The sequence below is a fragment of the Magallana gigas genome, chromosome 8, assembly GCF_963853765.1.
Source record: "Magallana gigas chromosome 8, xbMagGiga1.1, whole genome shotgun sequence".
Taxonomy (NCBI): Eukaryota; Metazoa; Mollusca; class Bivalvia; order Ostreida; family Ostreidae; genus Magallana; species Magallana gigas.
Window position 1 is genome coordinate 13,055,696 of NC_088860.1, and position 23,234 is coordinate 13,078,929.

The 23,234-nt window shown below is 33.0% G+C and overlaps 2 protein-coding genes across 2 annotated transcripts; both read left to right on the forward strand.

The window, feature by feature from the left end:
* The first annotated feature begins 1,842 nt into the window (after nucleotides 1-1,842).
* On the forward strand, nucleotides 1,843-9,950 carry LOC105342091 (uncharacterized PE-PGRS family protein PE_PGRS20). The gene is made up of 6 exons (XM_020072890.3): nucleotides 1,843-1,933; nucleotides 4,760-4,831; nucleotides 5,874-6,027; nucleotides 6,275-6,490; nucleotides 6,629-6,824; nucleotides 9,446-9,950. Exons 2-6 carry the CDS (start codon nucleotides 4,768-4,770, stop codon nucleotides 9,458-9,460), a joined length of 645 nt encoding a protein of 214 aa, XP_019928449.3. The 5' UTR covers nucleotides 1,843-1,933; nucleotides 4,760-4,767; the 3' UTR covers nucleotides 9,461-9,950.
* Nucleotides 9,951-13,989: 4,039 nt separating this feature from the next.
* LOC105342125 (macrophage mannose receptor 1) lies at nucleotides 13,990-23,234 on the forward strand. Its single transcript, XM_066069024.1, has 14 exons — nucleotides 13,990-14,216; nucleotides 16,058-16,230; nucleotides 16,451-16,590; nucleotides 16,911-17,038; nucleotides 17,279-17,451; nucleotides 17,762-17,883; nucleotides 18,428-18,558; nucleotides 18,948-19,105; nucleotides 19,342-19,466; nucleotides 20,264-20,397; nucleotides 21,152-21,321; nucleotides 21,801-21,940; nucleotides 22,468-22,595; nucleotides 22,843-23,234. Exons 1-14 carry the CDS (start codon nucleotides 14,177-14,179, stop codon nucleotides 22,926-22,928), a joined length of 1,848 nt encoding a protein of 615 aa, XP_065925096.1. The 5' UTR covers nucleotides 13,990-14,176; the 3' UTR covers nucleotides 22,929-23,234.

A 23,234-nucleotide genomic window follows, 5' to 3' on the forward strand; every position in this document is an offset into this window, starting at 1 on the left:
AATGTTTTTTTTTGGTCAAATATTGTAAAATTAGATTTTTTTAAACCGATGAAAGTATTTGTATATAATTTACTTTTATCCACATTAATATGGACCCATACCACCTTAACTAGTGCTGAATTTTACACGTTTTGATATTTATGGATTGGAACCCCCCTTTCCGATATTGCTGGATCCGCCTATGGAAACAAACTACTACTATCATTCCTTTCTTACAAAGTAGTTTAAAAAATTTGTCATCCAGTGAGTAATTTTTAACAGTGCATGATTTACGAAAAATGATTTTTACCACAGCACCCCACCTGAAATAGTGTAAATAAGGGCTTGCCTTCAACAAAATTAATCACTTGATTTCATGTTAAAACACGGTCCCCTGGTTTTTAGTGCAATGAGACACAAAGAGTGAGACAACACATTAGTTGTATCTTATGAAACAGGAAGTCGACAACGTGTAAACATACCGGCGTAAAGCTCGAATCTTCCCGAAATCGAAGTCATGATCAAATTTTAATTTTATTTAATTTATCAGAGCTGTTTCAAGAAGACCGCGGACTTTAGGTACGAAGTAACAACCAATCAAGTTGAAATTGTACCGAGCTCATGTGAAATATGCATCGATTACAATTTTTCTGGGGTGGGGGGAGGGTAGGGGGTCTGAGGGATGATATAGTTTTGTTGCATAAAGAAGGGTGTTACATGGTGTATTTATTTATTTATTTTTGGGGGGTGGGGGCATTGTTACTATGTGAGCAATTGAATTAAGATGGAGTCCCCCCCCCCTTTTATGGGACCATGTAAAAATCTGAATTGAAAATATATGGGACCATGTAAAAATCTGAATTGAAAATATAAGGATATAATCGTGAAATTGAAGTTAAAAGTATACTCCCCCCCCCCCCCCCCCCCCCATCCCCCCACGGTTTAGGATTTTGGAAATTAAATTTTTCCCCCTTTTTTTTTTGGCTTGTCAAGACTTTTTTGATGCGTCTGGCCCCCCACTTTCAAAAACGATGCTACGTGCCTGATAGAACGGGCATGGAATAAGAAGGCACAACTTTAAAAAATTTCAGTTGTGCAATGCAAATATTGTTGATTTCCACATGCCAATAATTGAATGAAATACTAGTAAACAGGCCTACGTCAAGTTGTTGTGTGTCATTAACTGCTCTATAAAGTCCTTTGTTGTTTTTATCACGAAGACTAAGATTCTAATATAACGCGGTTGCAGTGGTTCTATATATAAAATCAAAATATATCATCTTTAAAACAAAAGGTTAAATGCTTTTTGATATTATGAAATATCGAAATTTGATGAATTTAAATTTAGTATCGTTTGGACGTAAAGTTCTAATTTTATATTTGAAGTAAATTGCGTTTTAGATATTAAGTACTTTGTGATTGATAGATAATGTCATCTTTGTCAAGGTGTAAAGAAATGTGCATGCAAATTGAAGTAATTTTTATCTTTTTTAAGGAAGTAGATTATAAGGAGCATCGAACCAAAAACCATACGTTTATTACTAATAACTGTTTATGATGCAGAAGAAGATAAAAAAAAAATAACAAGTTAATTTATTCCCTAGACTAATAAAATAACCACTTTAAATATGACATGATAAATCTTTTACTCATTGTCACGAGACAATGTAAAGACAACTTCTTAAGCGATAACAATTGTTAACAACAAGAATTACCCATTCAAAATTCAAAACGTGTTATGTCTTTAAGTTATAAGAATATCTATTGCATAATCATTTCTAAACGTCTCTTTTTTTCCAGAAAACCACAAATTAGCATAAAAAAGATAATTAAAAGTTAATATTACACCATTACAGGGCCTGCCGTGTGACAATATACGGCGAGGAAGTTTCATTTCATGATTCATTAGGTACGCTAGGCACACAACAGAAGGGAGAAGGTTTGGTTAGCTCAGGTAAGTCTTAAAATTTACCTTTTGAATTTAATTGTTAAGATTTTAAATATTATCGCTAGTTAAACCTTGCGACAAGGATATTTCTGGCCAATATGTTGCAACTTTTAAAGACATCGAACTTTAAGAAAATCGGTTATTCTAGATTCTTTTTCGAAAAGAAAAAAGAAAAAGAAAAAATCAATGCACAAGTTTCACTTTTAAATTAAAACGACTACAGTTTATTCTTGAGAAGTGTATTGTATTTCTTGCTAACTAAGTAGATTATCATGAAGGATAACTCTACAATCCATGCACATATAACATGGATCAATTAACTGCAAAATTTTATAATTTTGTAAACAACTTACTCAGTACTTCATACCGATATCTATTAAAATAAAAAAAAACAAGAAACCCAGTTCAACAGTAACCAATTGATTAAAATGCTATTTCTCCGAACTGTTTTACTACTATTTCATATTTTAAGATGACCAAATTTCTTGTATGCTGAACATTCTCGCTTAAAAGAGGTCAATCAGTATATTATTTATACAATATAGGATACATATAACTAATGATTAACGGTGATTTTCAGTGAGCAAAAACGGATGAACCCGGCTTGTTGACACACTTGCAAACAAATTGCTTCCTTTTGATCCCAGTACATGTACCTGTCTTCCAATCCGTCAATCGAACAACTGTTTAGTAAACAAGAATTCTTGCTTGTAGCGCAGTAATTAATCTTTGCTACAGTAGTAAATTTGCAAAAACAACGACTGCATTTTGTACAAAAATACCTGAAACATCGTATGACGGAGAAAAATACAAAAGAAATTATTTCCGATATAACATTTTTTAATTTCATAATTTCTACCTTTATTCCATTTGATATCTCAAAAGTAAGTAAACGGTACCGTTTCATTAAACATGAAAGAAGAGCGGAGGGTGGGGGTAAAGAGTGTAAAATGCGTATACTGGTACATGTGTTAGGACTAGTCTCGCTTACCCCAGACTCTCGCTCTCGAGACTTGCTTCGTGTGAGGCGCAGGTAAGCGAGTCTAGTGTTAGGACAGGTGCGATACTGTAAAATAAAAATATCTACCAATCTGGTAATACTTTTGAAAAATCATAAAAAACAATGTGCATATTTAATATGAAATCAATTTGTAACCATTAAATATGTTCAATACTTAATTGGAATACTTTGATTTAAAATGACGTATGCGTATCAAACATCCAAATAGTGTCAGTGTGTAATTCTGAATGTAATTCTGAATTACAAAAACGTGATATTTAAAGATATTGTGTTTGTGATAGTGAAAACTATACAAGTGCTCCGCCAAAATATAGTCCTTCCTATAACTTTGATTCCCATTTCTATGCCAAGTATAATAGTAAAAAAGAAAGAAAAATATTATTTTTGATTTCCTGTCAATTTGATTTAATGAACATTTATCAATCAAATGGACTTTTTAAAATATTTTGACAAGTCGAAAACCAGACAAGACTTTTTCCTTAATTACGCACTTTGTTGTGACTGAAATGGCTTTGTGGTTAGAGCATCAAATCTTAGAAAACCTTACAGAACTAAAAGCTTTTTAAAAAATGTGATCCGATACCACCAAAACGTAAGGCAGTATGTTTTTCCTATGGTTTGTTAAAATGTTGAAAATTGAAAGTAGTTAAAATTGTGCTTTATTTGCAAACTTGCTTTATAAAATCTTCAAATAGATTTATATGAAAAAAAATTAAAGGACTAAGTGCGGTTTTATGCAATTTTTGCCCCCCAAAATCAAAGTTTTAGAAAGAGCTTTAAAATAAGGTGAAAGGTAGTTAAAATCATATTGGAAATAAAGGTGTAAAAGGTTATCACCACAGTGACGTCATAATGTAGAAATGACGTCATGAATATTGCATTATTTTGATAAATTGATGTTTTGTAGCAAAATATGGGTGTTTTCCGATGGTTATTCGACTGGGAAACATCGAGCGCAGGCTTGCTCAAGTACCATTTTTTAGTATAATATGTATAACTATCTGAAGAAAAACATATGTTAAAATCGCACTTGAGCAGACCTGTGCTCTATACTTCCGAATGCAAAATATAGAGCAAAAATGAGAATATCTTCATTTGTTTGCAAATTTGCGGGAATTAGGTCATTTAGGTGACGTCATAGATAAACAGGGAGTGAGCAATGATGACTAAAATCATTATTAACGTTATAGGCATCCTCTTTACAATGATTTGTGAAGATTTCATTTTTATACGATACTATTTAAAAATTGGTTGAAATCGGGGGCAGATATTTGACCATACCGCACATAGTCCTTTGAAATTTTATTTTAAAATAAAACCAATAGGCATTTGCTCTTATTCTCCGTCTTCTTTATCTTTCTTGAATTTCACTTCAGAAAAGGAAATTCAAAGAATTTTATTGGTTTTGATTGCGTTGTTAAAATCGATGTTGTGAAAATGTTTTCAAGCAGTGGTCAACAGAACTGGGTTACCATATCCCTATTTCAGTCCTTGTATACGTCAAGTCCCCGTACAGATATTGTTTACACCTGTCTGATATTGTCCACGCCTATTGAATACACCCCCGACCGACGTAATGTCGACGGGGCAAGGTTTTATGGCTTGTTGTCGTAAAACGTTCGATAAAACAGGAACGTTACAAGAGCAAAGCCGAACACATCTCATACATCTATATTCTAGCGACGAACTGGCGCAGACCTCATTGTTGTTCTGAGCTCATCGATGATTGTTGGCCTTCTAAGGAAACGTTTTTTGAAATGCTTGCTTGCAATTAAGATGAACGTACAGTTAAAAAGTGGTGACTTTTTCAGATTTGACAATGATCAGGGCAGCATCGCTTGTGTTAAGCGTGGCGAGCTTGGCAAACGGGATGTTTTGGCCAGGTAAGTAGAATTCAATCAGAACCATGGTATTTTATAATAATATTTGTTTTATATATGTTACATAAAAGATATTGCAATTTGGAATAATTGTTCTATTCATGAATGACAAAAGCGGTATGTTTGCCTAATATATTTTATATTTAATGCAATTAAGTGTGTCGTTTTAGTTAAATAATAACAATCAAATGGAAACTAGAAAAACAATTTTAAAAGAAAAATCATCTTGACTTTCCACTCTCCCTTTTAAAAAAAGAAAATTGTATTTTTGAAAACCAGGGGTTGCTTTCTAGAATTGGTGACATGTTTTGTAAGGTTTTGTTTTTTACCACTAATTACCTGATTGGTGATTACCAGGTGAACACCTGACACCTGAATAACAGTAATATCTGCAGGAAAAAAACACATTATTGAATGGTGCGCACTTGTTCAGGAAATATGTTCGCTGTCAGTTTGTTTTTTGAGACTCTTTCAAAACATTTAATTTAATTACGAAACTTATCCATAATATGAATCACAACATCATCAAGGACGAGGCACGGTGATTTATCAAGTCTTTTCCTCTGACATTAAAATATCCAAAATTTCACAATGTCAGAAGAATTTTATTGACTTGCAAAGGTTGAAATGTCAAAATAATAAACATTAACAACAAAAACAATCCAAAAAAATGAAATTAAAAAAAGTTTGTACAAAGCCTTTTGTTACAGTATCTTAATTCAATTAGACTTGGACCTAGTTTTCTTTACAATGAAGCATTTTCGTTTAAAAAGAAATTTCGTAAAAAAAAGTTTAACTTTTTTAGATATACTTTTTTGTATTTATACAAGTGTATGAAATTGTCCCTGTTTTCTTAGGTCTCATACATTTATCAAACATAGCTCAAATGTTAAGTCAATCCCATTTTTAATATAAGTTATTCCGGATCAAATTTGTAGAAGTCGATATACGTTTCTAATGATTTCTTTCCTGTTGTCCTTATGTATGCTAACAAAGGCGGATGGATAGATGAATGGATAAAATTTAAGATATTTTTTAATTACAGGGGGCTTTAACCCGTTCAGGATGTTACAAGGCGACTTCGGTCCCTTTGATCCGTACGGCAACATGCAGAGAATGAGATCCGTAAACTTAGACAACATTCCCGCGGGATCTGAGAAGGTCGTGAGAGATCAGAACGGAGAGGGCGTCTACTTCAAGTACGAGATATCATGATAGTTATGAACAAATATTGCACATACTATCATTTTATTTTCCTGAATAATGGGATATCCTTTATGATGTTCTTGTTCTTTAAATCAGTGAGAGATAGATCATGTAGAAAAAAAATTAAGATATATAAAATCAATGCTTAAGGGCAATTTTGTTTCCAAATACTGCAAAATAAAAATCGAATCCGTATTAATTAATGTATCAAATATAACATTGAAATATACAACTCTGTAGAGGTCCTGATGGCAATTCCGGAGGTTTCGCCTTCACGAGCGGAGGGGGCCCCGGTGGCTTCGTCATGAACAGTGGGTTCACAGGGGGCGCTCCAAACACTGGCTTTGTGATGACGGCAGGATCGGGACAACCACCCCGCATCTATGAGTTTGGAAACATGCCAAAGGGCGAACGACGTCACTTTAGAGACGGCAACTCACAAGGAACTGTTTTCAGGTGTGTTATCTTTTATATTAAGCGTACATGAAAACCATTTAAAAATATTAGGGTTTTTTTAGGGGGAATTTAATAAAAGAAAAAGATTTTCAATATCAATTTCATTTGTGAAAAAAGGGAAACTATTAACTTTTGCAGAAGTGCCGATGGAAGTTCTGGTGGCTTCACTTTCACCAGTGGCAACGGAAATGCCTTTGCTATGGGGGGAGCAAGCAGTGGAACCGGACCGGAGGGAGTCTCCGGCGGTGCAGATTATTCCGGTGGAAGTAGGCCGGAAACTGGAACCGGAAGTTTTGCGTTTAGTAGTTCCCATGCCGGAAGTGTACCGAAAAAGGTTTGGCGTCCCGCTCGATTTAAGAGCAGAAACTTTCTCAAAAACTTTTTAAGCGTATTTGAACATCTCAGTGGTTATAAATTTAAACCTTAAAATGTCACCAAATGTGGCTACAAAAACGAATCTACAAATATGCCGGTGAAAGTGCTTATATAATACCATGTATTGTTTTCCTTAAACATCACAGCTGAGCATTTCCTTTCAGGATTTCACTCAAAGTTAAAGTGCTCCAATATACTTTTGTTGTGTAATGTTGCTTGTTTATATTATAAATGCTGCTTTTCTGTTGCTTGAATAAAAAATATTTTAAACGTTTTTCTTGGCTTACTGTTACGTGCTTTTGCTTGCTGCATACACACACATGAATAAAGCATAAGGTGTTTTGCTCGTGCCTTCTGGTATTTTGTCATGCATTGTTTTTTATCTAATGGGTGGCAGTGATTACACAAATTGTTCCATTTTAAAGTTTTATGTTCAATTTTCTGCCACCCGTTCAATTATTAAAAAAAAATTAGATAACACGATTATAGCTATAATAGTCATAATACAAAGCAATCTCGTGTGAAGAGGTCATGAGAAATTATTTGTTTGATTAACAGGACTGAATGGGCATGGCAAGTTTTAGACTGAATTGATCTTATATAAATGAGGAGCTGTGTATGAAGACGAAGGAAAATGCTCAAATTTAAAAGCATAAATTTATTGATTTTTTTGTACTATTTAATAATTTATAGGTTAACAAATCCAATCTAATTTTTAGTGTACCTTTGATGGGCAATTTGTTGACCGCCCAGCTTCCTTAAGTTTACCATGTAATATAATGATAACAGAAGGTACTACATGTAGTATCTAACTTTAAGAGAGCTTGATGGTCGTGGCCATTCTTAGACTGTATTGATCTCCTTTAGAAGGAGAGATCTGTATAAAAATATAGGAAGATATCCCTATGTTAAAAAAGGTAAAAGTAATAGATTTAAACTAGTTTATATTTAAATAAACCATGTTTTCAAATGTTAGGTATATAGGTAGATCTGATGGTTAATTTCTTGACCATCCAGCCTCCTTAAATTACGTGGAGGACACCCTTCTGTCAATTGCAAATGGTTCACTTTTAGCAGAAAAAACGGATAAATCTTCAGTACCATATATTCTCTTCTACGATAATTATTATACAAAACTATATATAGCATGGTTTAATTGCAAAACACATTAAATGATGTTTTTTATTTTTTTTTCTCATCATGCTTTGCTTGCTTGATGGCCTTTATTGCTTTTAAATACATGTCCACATTTTCTCTCTTTCAAAAATCTTTTTGCCATTTGGGACTTGGCTTTCATATGCAACTTGGGCCTCTAATGAAAATAATTTACAAGAATAAGAAGACATTTTTGGGGAGTTAATGATTACAAGTTTGTAAAAAAATACAATCTGAAGAAAGAAAGTCAAGGATGTTTGGCAAAAGGATTAAAATATTTTTCAAAAACAATTTCTGCATAAAACAAATACCCTTGGTTTATTGCGATACTGGAAATACCCTTTTAAAAATGTACAAGATTCGTCAAATTCTTCAGAATAAGTAAAAACCACAAAGTTTGCTTTTTTCAATTGGTTCCCTTTATTTAAAATACAGAAGTTATTGTCAAATAAAAATGAGAGTCTATTCAAAGTTTTTTTAGCAAGTGTATCTTTTTTTAAAACAATGTAAATTCAGTAAACTTTACTGGGGAATTCTGTAAAAACTAAAGCAACGTAGGCTGTTTTGAGAAAATCGGTGCTTATGATTTATTAATGTTTGCAAAGATGATAAAATGTGTTTTTGTTTATTAAGAGAAAAATTAACATGAAAAAGAGCGATGAATGCCAATTGGAGCATAAACTTGGACTGTTTCTGTCCTAAGTACACCACTGCTAATTACTATTAATTCCCCTGTGTCATTTTTAACGAAGCCAGGGGTTTGCGGTGTCACCACGGCCTACAGCCAGCACTGTTTGACACACCGTAGTATTCGTGTGGGAGGAACGAGCGCCTGGCATTAACCCGTCAATTAAGAATTCATTAGGGAGACAACCGTATATCAAATTGTGTCGATGTCCGAAAATAAAAGCAGCAAAGGGCTGACAAAACAAATCACGCTTTTTCATTCAGTTCGATACAAGAGGTCAGGTGTAGATTGGTATATATTGTGATAAGAGAAACAGGGAGACCAAAAAATCCTCTTATTCCAATACACAGCTTTTATTTCCCAGTTTGTTGATATATACACATGCATATTATACATTTAAAGTACATTACATCGGAGTTTTAATATTCCATATAGTTTTAATTATCTACACTGTAAATGTAAAGTTTAATGTACCACATTTACTATGAGTTTGTGAAGACTCTGTCAACAACACTTCTGCTTATGTAATACTTATTAACCAAAACCCTAAGCTTATTTTTTCATGCTGTCTCAGGTTTGCAAATTAACAAATTTACAATAAGTGCATGCCTTTAAAGTACACAATAACATTCTAAAGATGTCATTTTATGCCCCTGTGTCTGGAAGTTCTGTGGATTTCTGAATAATGCATATAGAGGTAAAAAGTACATTTCAACATTTTTCTTTTGCCTTTGCAGAGCAAGATGATTTAAAACGACGAAACGCTTACATATTGTCGGAGTCTACATTAGAAGATACCATTTGTGTTGGAAAACCAATAAACAGACATGCAGGGAATCAGCTATAACATATTCTGTCTTTTAATTGAGAATTGAACTAGTCTATAAAATGTCTAGAACTACACGAGGATAAGATGGGCGCTTGCTATTCTACAGAAAAATGCACACCAATCACCGCTCTTGTAACATATCAATATTCCGTAAACAACTCGAATGGATTAAGGACGAACAAATTGCTTTGTTAATTAATTGCTTTAGCTGTATAAAGGGGAGGCTTTCGCGGAGTTTAGTTACAAAATTGTGTCGGTTCAAAATTTCAGAGGCAATATTTTCCTCTACAATATTGATCTATGGAAAGAAAGATTTAAGTGACGTGTAAACGTTCAGGGCCAGTGATATAATTATATTTATCAATATTGCCAATGTATTCATGTAACCCTTATTAAATGAGGTTATTACCTTTTGCTTGATTTTATTTATAAACAAACTAAAATATATTGTAACTGAATACTAAAAATCTGTTTTCCCGAGATTAGGATATTTACAGATACATGCATACATGTATAGACACTGAGTGGGAATGCATGTACATGTACTAGTATTTTACTTTCCTGATTATACCATGAATTCTTTAAAAACCGTGAAGCTAATTCGTATTTGTAAGAAAATGAATGCTAAAAATTGAACTGAAAATGAAAAATCAGATGAAAATTGATTCACTAATTCATATATGTTATATGAGTGAAAGACTAACTATTTACAATTCGATGGAAGCGATACATTGCTTGAGAGTTCAAACGTTGCTTCAATGTTGACAAACTTTCAGAAAATAATTTCAACGAATTGCAATAATAAATGACAAAGACAATTCTTTTTTCCGGTAAGCATGACAATATGTTTTTGCAATGAATCGCTGTGCTAGCAGATTACATGCATAATGGTGCACTAACAGTCACACCGTGTCATATGCCAATAGAGCAGTTCCAATACAAGCCTGCGTTATCAAAGGAAAACGACGTTTTATTGCTTCTTTGAATAAATTGATGGCTCAACGGAGATAATGATGTCGAAAGTATTTTCTAAAAACGTCGGCAAACAAATGTTACGAGCTCTATGAATAAACATTATTATGTTTGTGTGTGTGTGTGTGTGTGTGCACATATATATATATATATATATATATATATATATACATGTATATATATATATATATATAAATATATATATATATATATATATATATATATATATATATATATATATATATATATATATATATATATATATATATATACACACACACACACACACACACACACACACATACAGTTGTCTACTTGGGCATAATATACTAGTACTTACTTACTAAATTTGATCATGAAGTCGAAAACAAGTTAAAGTCGGGCACGTAGCATCGTTTTTAAAGTGTGGTAGGTGGGGGGGGGGGGGGGCAAACTCATCTAAAAAATCTTGGCAAAAAAAGAAAAAAACAGGACCATCCTTTCAAAATCATGAAAAACCTAATTCGTGGAGGTGGGGGCAGAGCATAGCGTTCCTTTAACTCCATATGATATTAATTTCGCTGTTAATTTCCTTCCTTTCAATTTGTTACTTCCTCCCAAACAAGTGGGGGGGGGGGGTCCATCTTTTTACATACGCATTTTTAAAATTGCCCCCCTTCCGATACTACGTGCCTGACAGTCTCAAAGTACATCATTCTGGTAATACAGTAGATTTTATTCCGTCCAAGATCTATAATATATCAATGTTAACCTTGCACTCATTTACTATTATATACTGAGTATAATTAGAATTCGGTTGGCGAAAACCACGCCATTAGTTATCCCCCCGTGAACTAGGAAAACAATAAGTAAACACTTGGATCAAAATGTAAACTGCGTCTTATATTAATATGTCAAACCTTTGGATTTGCGAAATTGAATTATAAAAATAAATTTATCCTTGCATAAAACAGCAGATGCATATGTAGCAATTCCCGGTCTACTTTTCTATTGATACTATTATTATAAAAACAATAAACAAACAAACAAAAACAAATAAAACAATGGTCCACTTTGCTTACCTGACCCACTTGCAATCTATTTTTACAACTTTTTCTACGGTTTTTTTCCCCTCAAAAATCTACGCTGTACTTGTTAACATGGCAGATTTGACGCGGTAAAAACAACCAATCCGAATCGTTTTAGCGTAAAAAACCAATCGAATGTAACGTCTGTATTCAAATTTTTATTCCAATACTTCTTCAAAAGATAAAGCTTAGAACTGGACCTCTCCCCCTCTTACATGTACATGTATATCTATGTTAAATTTTACAGTTATTGTCCAGTGCTCCCTCTTAGTCTTTATTTATATCCCTTAATCTCCCTTTCTAGTTATCCCCTTTTACATGGGTGTTTATTTAGATATGACTTTGAGAAAAAAAATTATGTATTATGTAGTGGATGATATGTTTGAGCTATATATTTTTCTAATAGTGCAGTGTGATCTAGACAAAATATTACTTTGTTGTGGTTGTGACTGTCCTTGGAAAGAAAATAAATGGATTACTTCTACTAATAATATTTTTTTTAGAATATTGTTTAACGTCAATAGCGAACTGTTTGATCTTGATTGGATAGAGTGTAGCATTATATATTTATAATTATGTACATATGTTTCAACAGCTTATAATTCATTTGAATTTAGCTAATAAACAATACAATACAACAATACTTCATCGAGTACACAATTACATAATCTTTTTTCCGTTAAGAGCATACATTACATACCTTGACTCACGATTTTGAACTCTGTAAAGCGAAAAAAAAATGATATTATTCATTTTTATGTTGCATATCAATTACAAAAATAAAAGTGTATACACCAGTCATTAGTTTCTTTAATGCTTTTGTAATAATTACAACAGATTGATCAAGTACCTGGATCTGATGCTAAATTAAGGCATAATTGTGTTCTCAATTGTGATCTTTATCGGTGTAACATAATAGCCAACCCAATGTGTTCATGTGGAAGTTTAGAAGATGCACATCACTTGTTCTTCGTTTGTAAAAAATATTCATTATTAAGACAATCATTTATGTATAATCTTTTATCACTGAACTTTTTGAATATAATTGATGTACATTTGTTACTTTGGGGTGACAAAAATTTATCTTATGATGAAAACATAAAAATATTTAAAGAAGTTCATACATTTATACAAAAGTGTGGTAAACTTATCTAAGTTTTTAAATTATTTGCATAACTTTCTTATCCATCCTAATTCTAATTCTAGATTTAAAACTAATGATTTATTTGTATTGCATTAAATGTACTATAACTGTTATAAATGTTAACTGGCATTGTATGGCATTGTAATATATTATGTACAAGGAGAGGGCATTCTAAGTTTTTGGAACTTGTGTCCAATCCTTTTGGCATTAGTCAAAAAAAAATATGTTCAACTCAACTCATCTGATGCTAAGATTATAGTCAAGAGCTCAATAGGGTCACGTTTAGGTGAATATGAGAGAGAGAGAGAGAGAGAGAGAGAGAGAGAGAGAGAGAGAGAGAGAGAGAGAGAGAGAGAGAGAGAGAGAGAGGAATGCATTTCTTTGAGCTCAAAACCTGAAAATTTTAGTTTTATACATGTATAATAGAAATGAATTTATCCTATAGCAATTTTAAAAAAACCCACGTGGGAGTGTCCAATCATGGATAAACATACTGGTGGTGATATTATTACTAAAGTGTTATTTTGATGGCGAGTTACCTCCTTTTGTACATGCCTTGCAATGCAGTAAAAAAGAATGTAATGTTGGGGACGGGGGTCCTAAAAAAAATCAAAACGAGCGCAAAATAAAACCAAAAAACAAAACAAAACAAACAAACAAACAAACAAACGAAAAAACAACCCCCTCCTTATATGGAACTTAAAAGGGGGTATCTGATAACCAATTATTTTTAAAATGGGTAGGAGGGGGGGGCTGTTGATCGTAATATATTCATATCTAAATATTAAGGGAAAATATCCATGCAAGAAAAAGATATAATTTATGCTACGAAAACAGGCATAAAAAAATAACACTGTAAAACCTTTTTGATTAAAATAAAGGATAACCAATTCTAATGATTCTATGCCGTTGCGCTGCGCGGATTTATCGTTCTTTAACCAGAAGTTCCACATATAAATTACATGTCCTTTTGTTTTTCATTGCCCATAAAACATTTCTTTTTCTGCCTTTTTATTTTATTTCAGTCAAGAAATGTAACAAAATTAATTTTTGGTCAGTTCTTTTTTTTTTGATAAATCAAATCTCATTGCCCTTCGATGGCGATGATATATCGTATCGTATAAATAAAGAAGTAATGCGTTTAAAGTACGATTTGTTTACATTTAACTATATCATTCATATCTAGAGTGATCCTGTACCATCAGCTATTCACTGTTAACATGTACTATAAGTTATATGATAAACTCCCTCTTATCAAGATACGGTATATAACTGATCCAGTCGCTCGATCAAAAGTCGTTCTCGGCCTCATACCCCCCTTCTTCCAGAGGTTATCATCATAACTAATTGTTCTTGTACCATGTTTTAGCTTTTCTTGTACCATGTTTTAGTTTTTGTGATTTTCTATTCCAATATTCCTATATTTTTAAACTACCGTCAACTCTCAAGGGAAAGGATGGGTTTTCGTGGAATAATCTCTTTTTTATCTTTTTTAGGTGAGTATTTTTAACTCTTCTTTTTTTTGTAAACAAAAATTTCCGAGATTTTGCTCCCAAAAATGTATTATCAAATTCAAATAAGTGGGAAAATCATAATGCTATAAATCAAACACGCGATCTGAATTAATCCTTATTGGTACATTGGATGTGGTGAATGGAATTAAGGTTGATTATACAAAAACAAAAACTCGACATATATAAAATCTTCATACTTTTTTCATGTGAATTTCGTATTATTATCTAGGTATATCATATTTATTAACCTAACGTAACACCCTCCCCCACCCGTGGCAGAGATTTAAGCCGAAGGCATGTGATGTTTTTATCTATTGAGAAAAAGATAACAGTCGAATACTGGGACGACAGGACAACCCGTAATAGTATTATCAAACAACTGTCTTATTTTATCTAGGATATTTTGACTGCACTTTTGGTATCATTATTTGCCATTTACAAATAAATGATAGAACTTCGATAAACTCCATCAGACAACATTAGTATGTTTAATGAGCATTACGAAACACTGTACTCACGAACTTTCGATTAATCTTTAATGTCTTATCAAGAAAAAACTTACATAAATCTCTAAATTAAATGACTTTAAAATATCCAAAGTCTACAGAAAATATCAAAAATATATTTAAAAAACATTGTCATTTTAAGATCACAAAACATCATTTTTAAATGAACAATTTTGCAACATGCTATTTAGAAAAATTTGAAGTTATAGCATTGTATAGAATATAAAAGACAAAGCGGTGATGGATGGATGGATGGATGGATGGACGGTCGGATGGACTACCATATACAATGTATTTCTATTGAAAAACCTTATTTTTTGATTCAGCTGATTACTGTGGATATATGAACAGCTTTTAATCTTATAATTACTTAACTGGGTGGGGGGGTGGGGGGGGGGGGGTCGCTGCCGTTTTTATGGAAGTTGCAATTTCTTTGTAAGCTTCATTCATCCTTTTCTTGGACAGTTACGTGTTTCATTATAACTGTACCTGTTCATAGAAATATTTTGTTTTATTGTTTATTCATTTAAAGCTTTTTTGGCACAATTCTTTTAATTGATCCACAAAAATATTCTGTTTACGTAACATGTTCTCTATAAATTCCTCTATGTTGCTGGTTCAATGCAATATCTAATTACTGCAGCTCAAAAGACATGGATTTTTTTTTCTTCTTTTGCTTATTTTACAGACGAAATATATTGTGTTGTGTGTGTTAAGCTTCTTTTTCTAGAATCACAAAGTTCATTGTTTTATTTAGTTGCTGTCTATATGAACATTCCATCGTATTTTAGGGCTTTATTTAGTTGCTGTCTATATGATCATTCCATCGTATTTTAGGGCTTTATTTAGTTGCTGTCTATATGAATATTCCATCGTATTTTAGGGCTTTATTTAGTTGCTGTCTATATGAACAATCCATCGTATTTTAGGGCTTTATTTAGTTGCTGTCTATATGAACATTCCATCGTATTTTAGGGCTTTATTTAGTTGCTGTCTATATGAATATTCCATCGTATTTTAGGGCTTTATTTAGTTGCTGTCTATACTGGCAGTTACACAACTTCCAGCTTCCGTCTAGATATGGAGATTACATTACTTGCAACTTTTTCTGCTGCCTTTTATAGAGTTTTCATTACTCTTTGCTACTTTTTCAGGTGCTGTCTATAGAGTTTACTTTACGTTTTGCTACTTTTTCAGCTGCCGTTATGGAGTTAACATTTAATTGCTTTTTTTTCAGCTGCCGTCTATGGAGTTTACATTTTCTGCTACTTTTTCAGCTGCCGTCTATGGAGATTACATATTTTTGTTACTTTTCAGCTGCCGTCCATGGAGATTACATAAACTTGGGCTGTGACCCGGGCTGGACAGATCTAGGCAATGGTTACTGTTACCAGGTAGTGACGTCAAAGGCCGTCTCTAGGAAGAATGCCAATTACGACTGTGGGACGACCTTCAGCAGCCTCGTTACTGTCAACAATGCCGGAGAAATGGTCAGAGCAAATAAATTGATTTGAGAATTAAAAATATTCTGCATTCATTTCCTTTTTTGTGCAAATATGTTTTATCAAAATTTTATCTGAATCTATTAGAAGTTTTGTTATAATCAAAGACAAAGACAAAGTATTCATCCTTCAATTTAACCATGTTATTTTGACCATGTTTTGAAAACTGTATTGAACAATTATCAGATGACTTTTATGTTTGTTTCAGGCCGTTTTAAATAAGTTAGTTGCTGGCTACCAGTCTGATGGCTTTTGGACCAGTCTGACAGATCTACGGTTTGACGGGACTCTAGCATCCTCCGGCACCTGGACCTGGGATGGACAGCAAGCATTGGGCAACACCACCATGTAAATATGGATTAAGGAAATTATTTAAAGTTCATTCACAAGAGAGAATCGTCGCTACTCCTTATCTGAGAATATACAGCCTGATACGAATTTGAAAAACTCATCTGCATATCACGAAATTTACAACAGGATTAGACTAAAACTCTAGGATTCACTGAAACTTGGCACGATGAATTTAGATGTTTCAAAAGTTTAGTTTTCTATGATAATGGTCATAAAAACAATTTTATCGTGAAAACCTCCTTATCATTACAAATAACTCACCAGGAGCAATTTTGTTGGTGACATAAACACTGTTCGTTTGTTTCTATTTCTTATAGTTCCTGGGAGAGTTATCCAACCAACAATCCAAAAGACACATGCGGAGCCATCAACATCCAAGCAAAAATGACCAACTGGCAGTGCACAAGAAAGATGGGATTTATCTGTGAACTGGACCAAACACAAGGTATATTAAAAGCGTTCTTTTTTGTTGGCCAATATTAATCATCGTAAAATATATAAAATTATGATAAGATAAGTTCACTTTATTCAATTACAGTAACATCGTTTCTAAAGGGTTTTAAAAATGATAACTCATTTCTTTTCAAACTCACACTTACATAGTCACATGAATATGTCGAGTAAAACTTTAAGGCTAATGAATTATTTTTTTAACGTTGACCCCCTCTTACGTCATCTCTAACAGATACCGGATGTCCGTTCGGGTGGATGATCACGGACAACTCTTGTTACTATTTTAGTAACTTCACCGACCCCACTCAGATTCTAACTTGGAATGATGCCAAGCAGTGGTGCGCCAACAAACAGTTTCCGGCTGGTGCCGCTAAGCTTGTGACCTTAGATAACCCCAATGATGGAGTAAGCAGATTTGTAGATCCCTCGGATGATTTTAAAAAATTCCAATTAGTGAATTTTAAATATAGGAATAAGAGCAAGAATAAATTGTACGATTATTGAACAGAAATTAACGTCCATAATTCCTTTTTATTTCAAAGGATAACTTTGTGGCTACCAATATTTTCTTGGCACAATTGATTGTGCATCATATCATTTATTGTAGTTTTCATGCTTGTGTGTTTTAAAAGTCACCTCGAACGGTCCTACAATTGTATTCTTAGAATGTTGTGTTTCATCTACTTAGTGTATTGATGTCTAGAAATGCTTATAGCAATACATTCTGGGAGAAATGCCTGTTGTTGGAGCCACGGACCGCTTTTTCTGGACTGGACTTACCAAACAGACCACTGGATGGGGCTGGTTCAATCAAGATACATACTTATCACAATATGTGTAAGAATAACACATGTAGTAGATCTGGATATCTGCCCTTGTACAATACTGTAGATTCCTAGATAAACGCGAGGAATTAATATCCGCGTAAAATTGCGAGATGCACATATCTCGAATTTTAAATCTCGCTTTTATTTTTAGACAGATGTAAACTACATGAAACTATGTTAAAAATTCGGTATTCGCGATTTTATTTTCCCGCAATTTGATAGATATTTGTTTAATCGCGGAATTAAGTACTCGCGTAAAAAAAGGAATCTACAAGTATAGCAAAAAGGCAGATATCTTTAGAAAATTTGTATTCTTTGTACATACAGTAGCTTTTTGTGATCAACAACTGACTTACTTTTCATTTTATATTACTGAGAGATATAATCGTAGATGCTCTTAAAATCTTGATTTTCAGCGTACAGTGTTAAGTGTAATTAAACAAGGAAATGTCATACCTGTATAAATTATGGATTCTTATAAGTTATAACTGCGTTTTAGATAATTAACAGTAATTTTCTTTAAATCTATTTTATTTTTTTATTTTTTTTATTAGGAATTGGGCCAAGGAACCCGATCACGTGAACAATAATGAGGACTGTGCAATTCTAAAAACAGACGGGAAGTTCTCAGATCAAGACTGCAACAAGCCGTTCAACTACATTTGTTACAAAGAATCAAAGTCTGGTTAGTGTGCGCTGCAAGTTTCCATGCATCTCTTAAAATTCAGCAAGTGTTGTATCATCATCATAATCATCATCATCTTAGTCATTATCATATGTACATGTATATACATTTACATTGTAAAAACTAACATTTACTCATTTTCCCCTGAGAGAGAGAGAGAGAGAGAGAGAGAGAGAGAGAGAGAGAGAGAGAGAGAGAGAGAGAGAGAGAGAGAGAGAGAGAATGTATAAGTCAATAAAAGCAATCAAGCAAAGCAAAATGAGAAAAACATTACAAAAAAGTTACTTATAATAGAGAGGGGAAGAAAATGAGAGAAAGAAAGAAAAAGTAGGGTAATTGAAAACGAAAATTACTGAAACAGAGAGGATATATGTTGCCTGTCTGTTTAGTTCACACTGAGTACTACATGGGATGCGGCGGGTGGACGAGAGCCAACAACAAATGTTACATGTTCTACGACGGTCCGGCGTCCACGTACACGGGGGCCAGATCAACATGTATGCAACTAGGAGGAGACCTTATCAAAATAGATACAATGGACGATAGGGTGAGTATCTTTTTAAATGAGATAAATTGTGTCGAAAGCACCGCAGTGTGACATAGTAAAAAACTTTAACATTTTAATTAGCAAAAGGCAGTGGTTGCCTTTGATCTTTGCTCTTCACAAAGAAAAGTTAAATAGTTTTAATTTTCTTTGAAAACGCCAGTCAAAAAGAGCAAAAAACGTTTGCATTGCAAAATCATTAAAATAGTATGGATTTTTGTATTTAATTTTGCATCTAGTATTGGTTGGAACAGCAGATGATAATGAATGGGCATAACACCATGTATTACACAGGCCTGAATGACATCGCCAATGAGGGAGATTACCGATGGGCCGACGGCACACCATACAATATATCAATGATGTAAGTATGATACATCCATGGTGTTATGAGTAACAGAATGCAACAATGAATTTTAGATTAGGAGGGCTGGATGGTCGCGGTCATTTTTAGACTAAATAAATTTCCTTTAAAAGAAAAGCTAAAGAAAAGTTAAAGGGGCAAGGTCACAAGTTTGGTCAAATACTATTTTAAATTTTTTTCTATTTATAATGCTTTATGAACGCATTTATAATGGTCACATGAAATTTGAGTGTCAGTCGTATAGTTATAAGCAAGATACAGAGCTCACAATTCCTGGTCAGGTAAACAAGGCGCGTGCCCTGTTTTTGTTTACATAGGTTCGATATACCAGAAAAAAATCTTTTTCAAGCTATTTGTCTATCTTCTTATTGATTTTGATCATAGATAAACAGTTTCTAACGTTTAACACAATCGTTTTAGGGCTAAAACAGGAATTTTCACATCAACATTCAATTTGTAAACAAATTTTAAGCTTTGTTTACTTAGAAAAAAATTGTAAGCTTTGTAACTCGCTTATTACTCAACGAATGACACTCAAATTTTGCTTGCCTATTGAAAATGCCTTACAGAAGCATTGTTTACATTAAAATCAGAAAATGAATTTTGACCAAAACATGACCACGCCCCTTTGAAATAAATTAAATATTTCTTTACTAACTACATGTAATACGTGTAGTTTATAGCTATACAAATCTTTTTGAAATATATGAGGTAGATCTGATGGTTCATATGTTGACCACTGAGCCTCCTAAAAAACATATCGATTTCAATTAATTTTTTCCAAAACCTGTTTGCAGTAATTGGAACCAGGAACCAAATTCATGGGGAGGGAACGAGGATTGTGCAGCCCTTTTATCACAATACACTTGGAATGATGAAGATTGCACACTATCGTTCCAATACATCTGCGAATATCCAAATCTAAATCAAGGTACTGAAGATATGCATGTTCTGTTTGACATCGATAGCTGAAACGCTAACAATTGTTTCTGTAATAAAAGGTTACTCCCATATAATTTTGTTCTGGTTGTAATGCGACATTTGATTGTATAGAAAAATTAAGTATAGCCTGGTTTGCACGTCACAAGACACGTGTCACAATGCACCACCAACGTCAAAAACCGCTTGAAGTTACGTTTGTATTTTGAACAAACTAATATCATTTTTAAAAGTAAAACGCTCTGAATTTGTACAATAGATTACAGGAAATCAAATTATGAGGAATGTTCTCATTATCTACCCAAGTTATACTCGTATAACCTGGGTTGAAGCAATTTACACTTTTTTATAATCAGCTTTGATGATTATAAAGCGTAAAATGTCCAAACCCAGGTTATACGATATTGAGTTCATCTGTAAAATAAAAAGTAGCGCTAAACTACATCTCTAAGAAATGCAGACATTTTCCTTTTTTGGTGGAAACGCAGTGGAATTGTATTTAATATCCTTCTCGTTAAAAGTAAGAAATATAAATGAATCAAATATGGATTAGTCTTAGAAAATATGTTACTTTGAGATCGTCAATCAATATCAAAAACATATTTAATTTTTTTTTACCTTACCTTTTTTTCTTTTCTTTTTTTTTATCAAGTTATAAAATAACTTCCATTATCTAATATCTGATCTATTTTTTTGTAAAACTTTAATTTAAACCACTTTAACATTTGCAATTTCCGTTGTATTAGGCGACTGTCCCCAAGGTTGGATGCAAAGAGACGATAACTACGAATGCTACTACTTTGCCAGTCCCAACGATACCCGGAACTGGTTCGAGGCGCAGACTCATTGCTACTCTATGACGGTTGATATCAATCAGCCAGCCAAACTTATTGCAATTAACGACCAGGAGGAAATGGTACTGCATGCGAAAAAAATTATGTATAGACACTTATGTATTAGCGGCTACATTTTTGGCAAATCAAACATGTTAAACTGCATAATTTTGACCGTTTTCTAGTTACAATGTATTTGTGTTTTCAGTAATGGTGGTCTGCAATTACTAAATTCTGCAACCAAGAATTACTTGAGATAAAAAAAAAACCAATTTCTTTCATTTAAATGCACTGCATGAACTTGATTATGTTCAACTCAGATGAAATGTGGTTTATCAATTAACTAAAATCATGTCACATACTCTAAAGAAAAAATCAAGTAATATTTTCAAAAGTTGATAAAAATGTAATGAATCATATTTTATAGACTTTGTGAAAACATTATTTTAGATGTGAAAAGCTTATCATTTTTAGCAATACTAATTGTTTATATCCTATATCATAGCATATTTTACAACCAAAACAATTTGTATATAGGGAGAGACTTTCTAAATTCTTCTAGCAATGGATTCAACAAGTTTTGCCAACAATACCCTTGTCCACAGGACGAGCACAATTCTGGACGGGGCTTAATGATCGAAATGTTGAAGGTGTCTGGACGTATCCCGACAAGACGGACAACCCTCCCAATAGCATAGTCATGTAAGTTAACGTCACAAATCCGGTGGTATAGGCATGTGAGTAACACTAACCCCCTTAAGGAATAAGTAATCATTCTTTGAGTATTATGAGGTGATAATTTTGTTCGGGGCGTGGTCAGATAAAAAAAGCCCGAAGGGCTTTATAATAGATTTGACCACGCTCCGACCGAAATTATCACCTCAAAATATTCAAAGGATGAATCCTCATTACTTATATTTATAATATTTCCTGTTTGTACAATTTAAAACAACATTTTTTTAAAACCATTATTTTTTCATGTAGCACAATTTATGTATTGCTACGCGGCGCAGCCAATACCGTTTTCGGTTATGCTATTAGACATGCTCATTTTGTGTCGCTCATCTTTTATGAAATTATTGGGCTATAAGGGTTCAAAATTGATTCTTAATGTTATCATAGACAAAGACAGTTGACTTGAAAATGTGAATATTCCTTTATAAAAGTTGTTACGAGAAAATACGAAATTAAAAACTTAATTTAAATTGTGAATAATTTTCTTTATTCAGAAACTGGACTGGAGAGCCAATGGACCCTGATGGCACTAAAGATTGCACGTGGTTAGGATTTGGAGGAAGATATCTAACCACCAGCTGTAACAGAAAGATGGGCTTTATTTGCTCAAAGTATGCACAAGGTAAGACACAGCTTATATATAATATTTTCAATAAATATAATCATTTATATTGATACCGAATTGCATAAACGTACTAGTACCTTTATCTGTAGGATGAAAATCATAACTATTTTGTTAAAGCCTAGTAGATGAAACAAGATAAACATGATGCACCAAATGTCAATAAATATCATTTTCTATTATTTTGGTAAGAGATTGGTTTTAGTTTTCATAATAAGACTGGTATGAATTTGTTTCTTCTTTGTAGGTTTCGGTAGCGGTGCAGAGTTCATTCGTCCCTCGATTACCCTGTTGTTTAGCTTGATAACGTCACTTTTGTTTCTACGTCGATGATGTGTTATTTCCCCAAGAACTAAGGAGAAAGTATTGTTAAGCACTATTTTAAGTTTTACACGTTTTATACCACTTAATGTATAAAACCATATAATATTGTATACAAAATGTAACGTTCTCTCAGTGGCACGCTTTAAATCAAAAGCTGGGAAAAATATTTCATTAAATCCATGGATTGTTTCTTGTGTGATACTATAGCATTACTTTAGATATTGTCAAAGTTGATTTTAAGATATATATTGTTATAGGTTTTAAATTACATTGAAATAACCATTGTATCTATCATAAACAACCCATTTCAACTTC

Coding starts and splice junctions, on each gene's coding strand:
- LOC105342125 (XM_066069024.1), top strand. CDS start 14,177: ATGGGTTTTCGTGGAATAATCTCTTTTTTATCTTTTTTAG. Junction 16,231..16,450: donor TCAACAATGCCGGAGAAATG/GTCAGAGCAAAT, acceptor TGTTTGTTTCAG/GCCGTTTTAAATAAGTTAGT. Junction 18,559..18,947: donor TTACAAAGAATCAAAGTCTG/GTTAGTGTGCGC, acceptor CTGTCTGTTTAG/TTCACACTGAGTACTACATG.
- LOC105342091 (XM_020072890.3), top strand. CDS start 4,768: ATGATCAGGGCAGCATCGCTTGTGTTAAGCGTGGCGAGCTTGGCAAAC. Junction 6,028..6,274: donor GGAGAGGGCGTCTACTTCAA/GTACGAGATATC, acceptor ACAACTCTGTAG/AGGTCCTGATGGCAATTCCG. Junction 6,491..6,628: donor TCACAAGGAACTGTTTTCAG/GTGTGTTATCTT, acceptor TAACTTTTGCAG/AAGTGCCGATGGAAGTTCTG.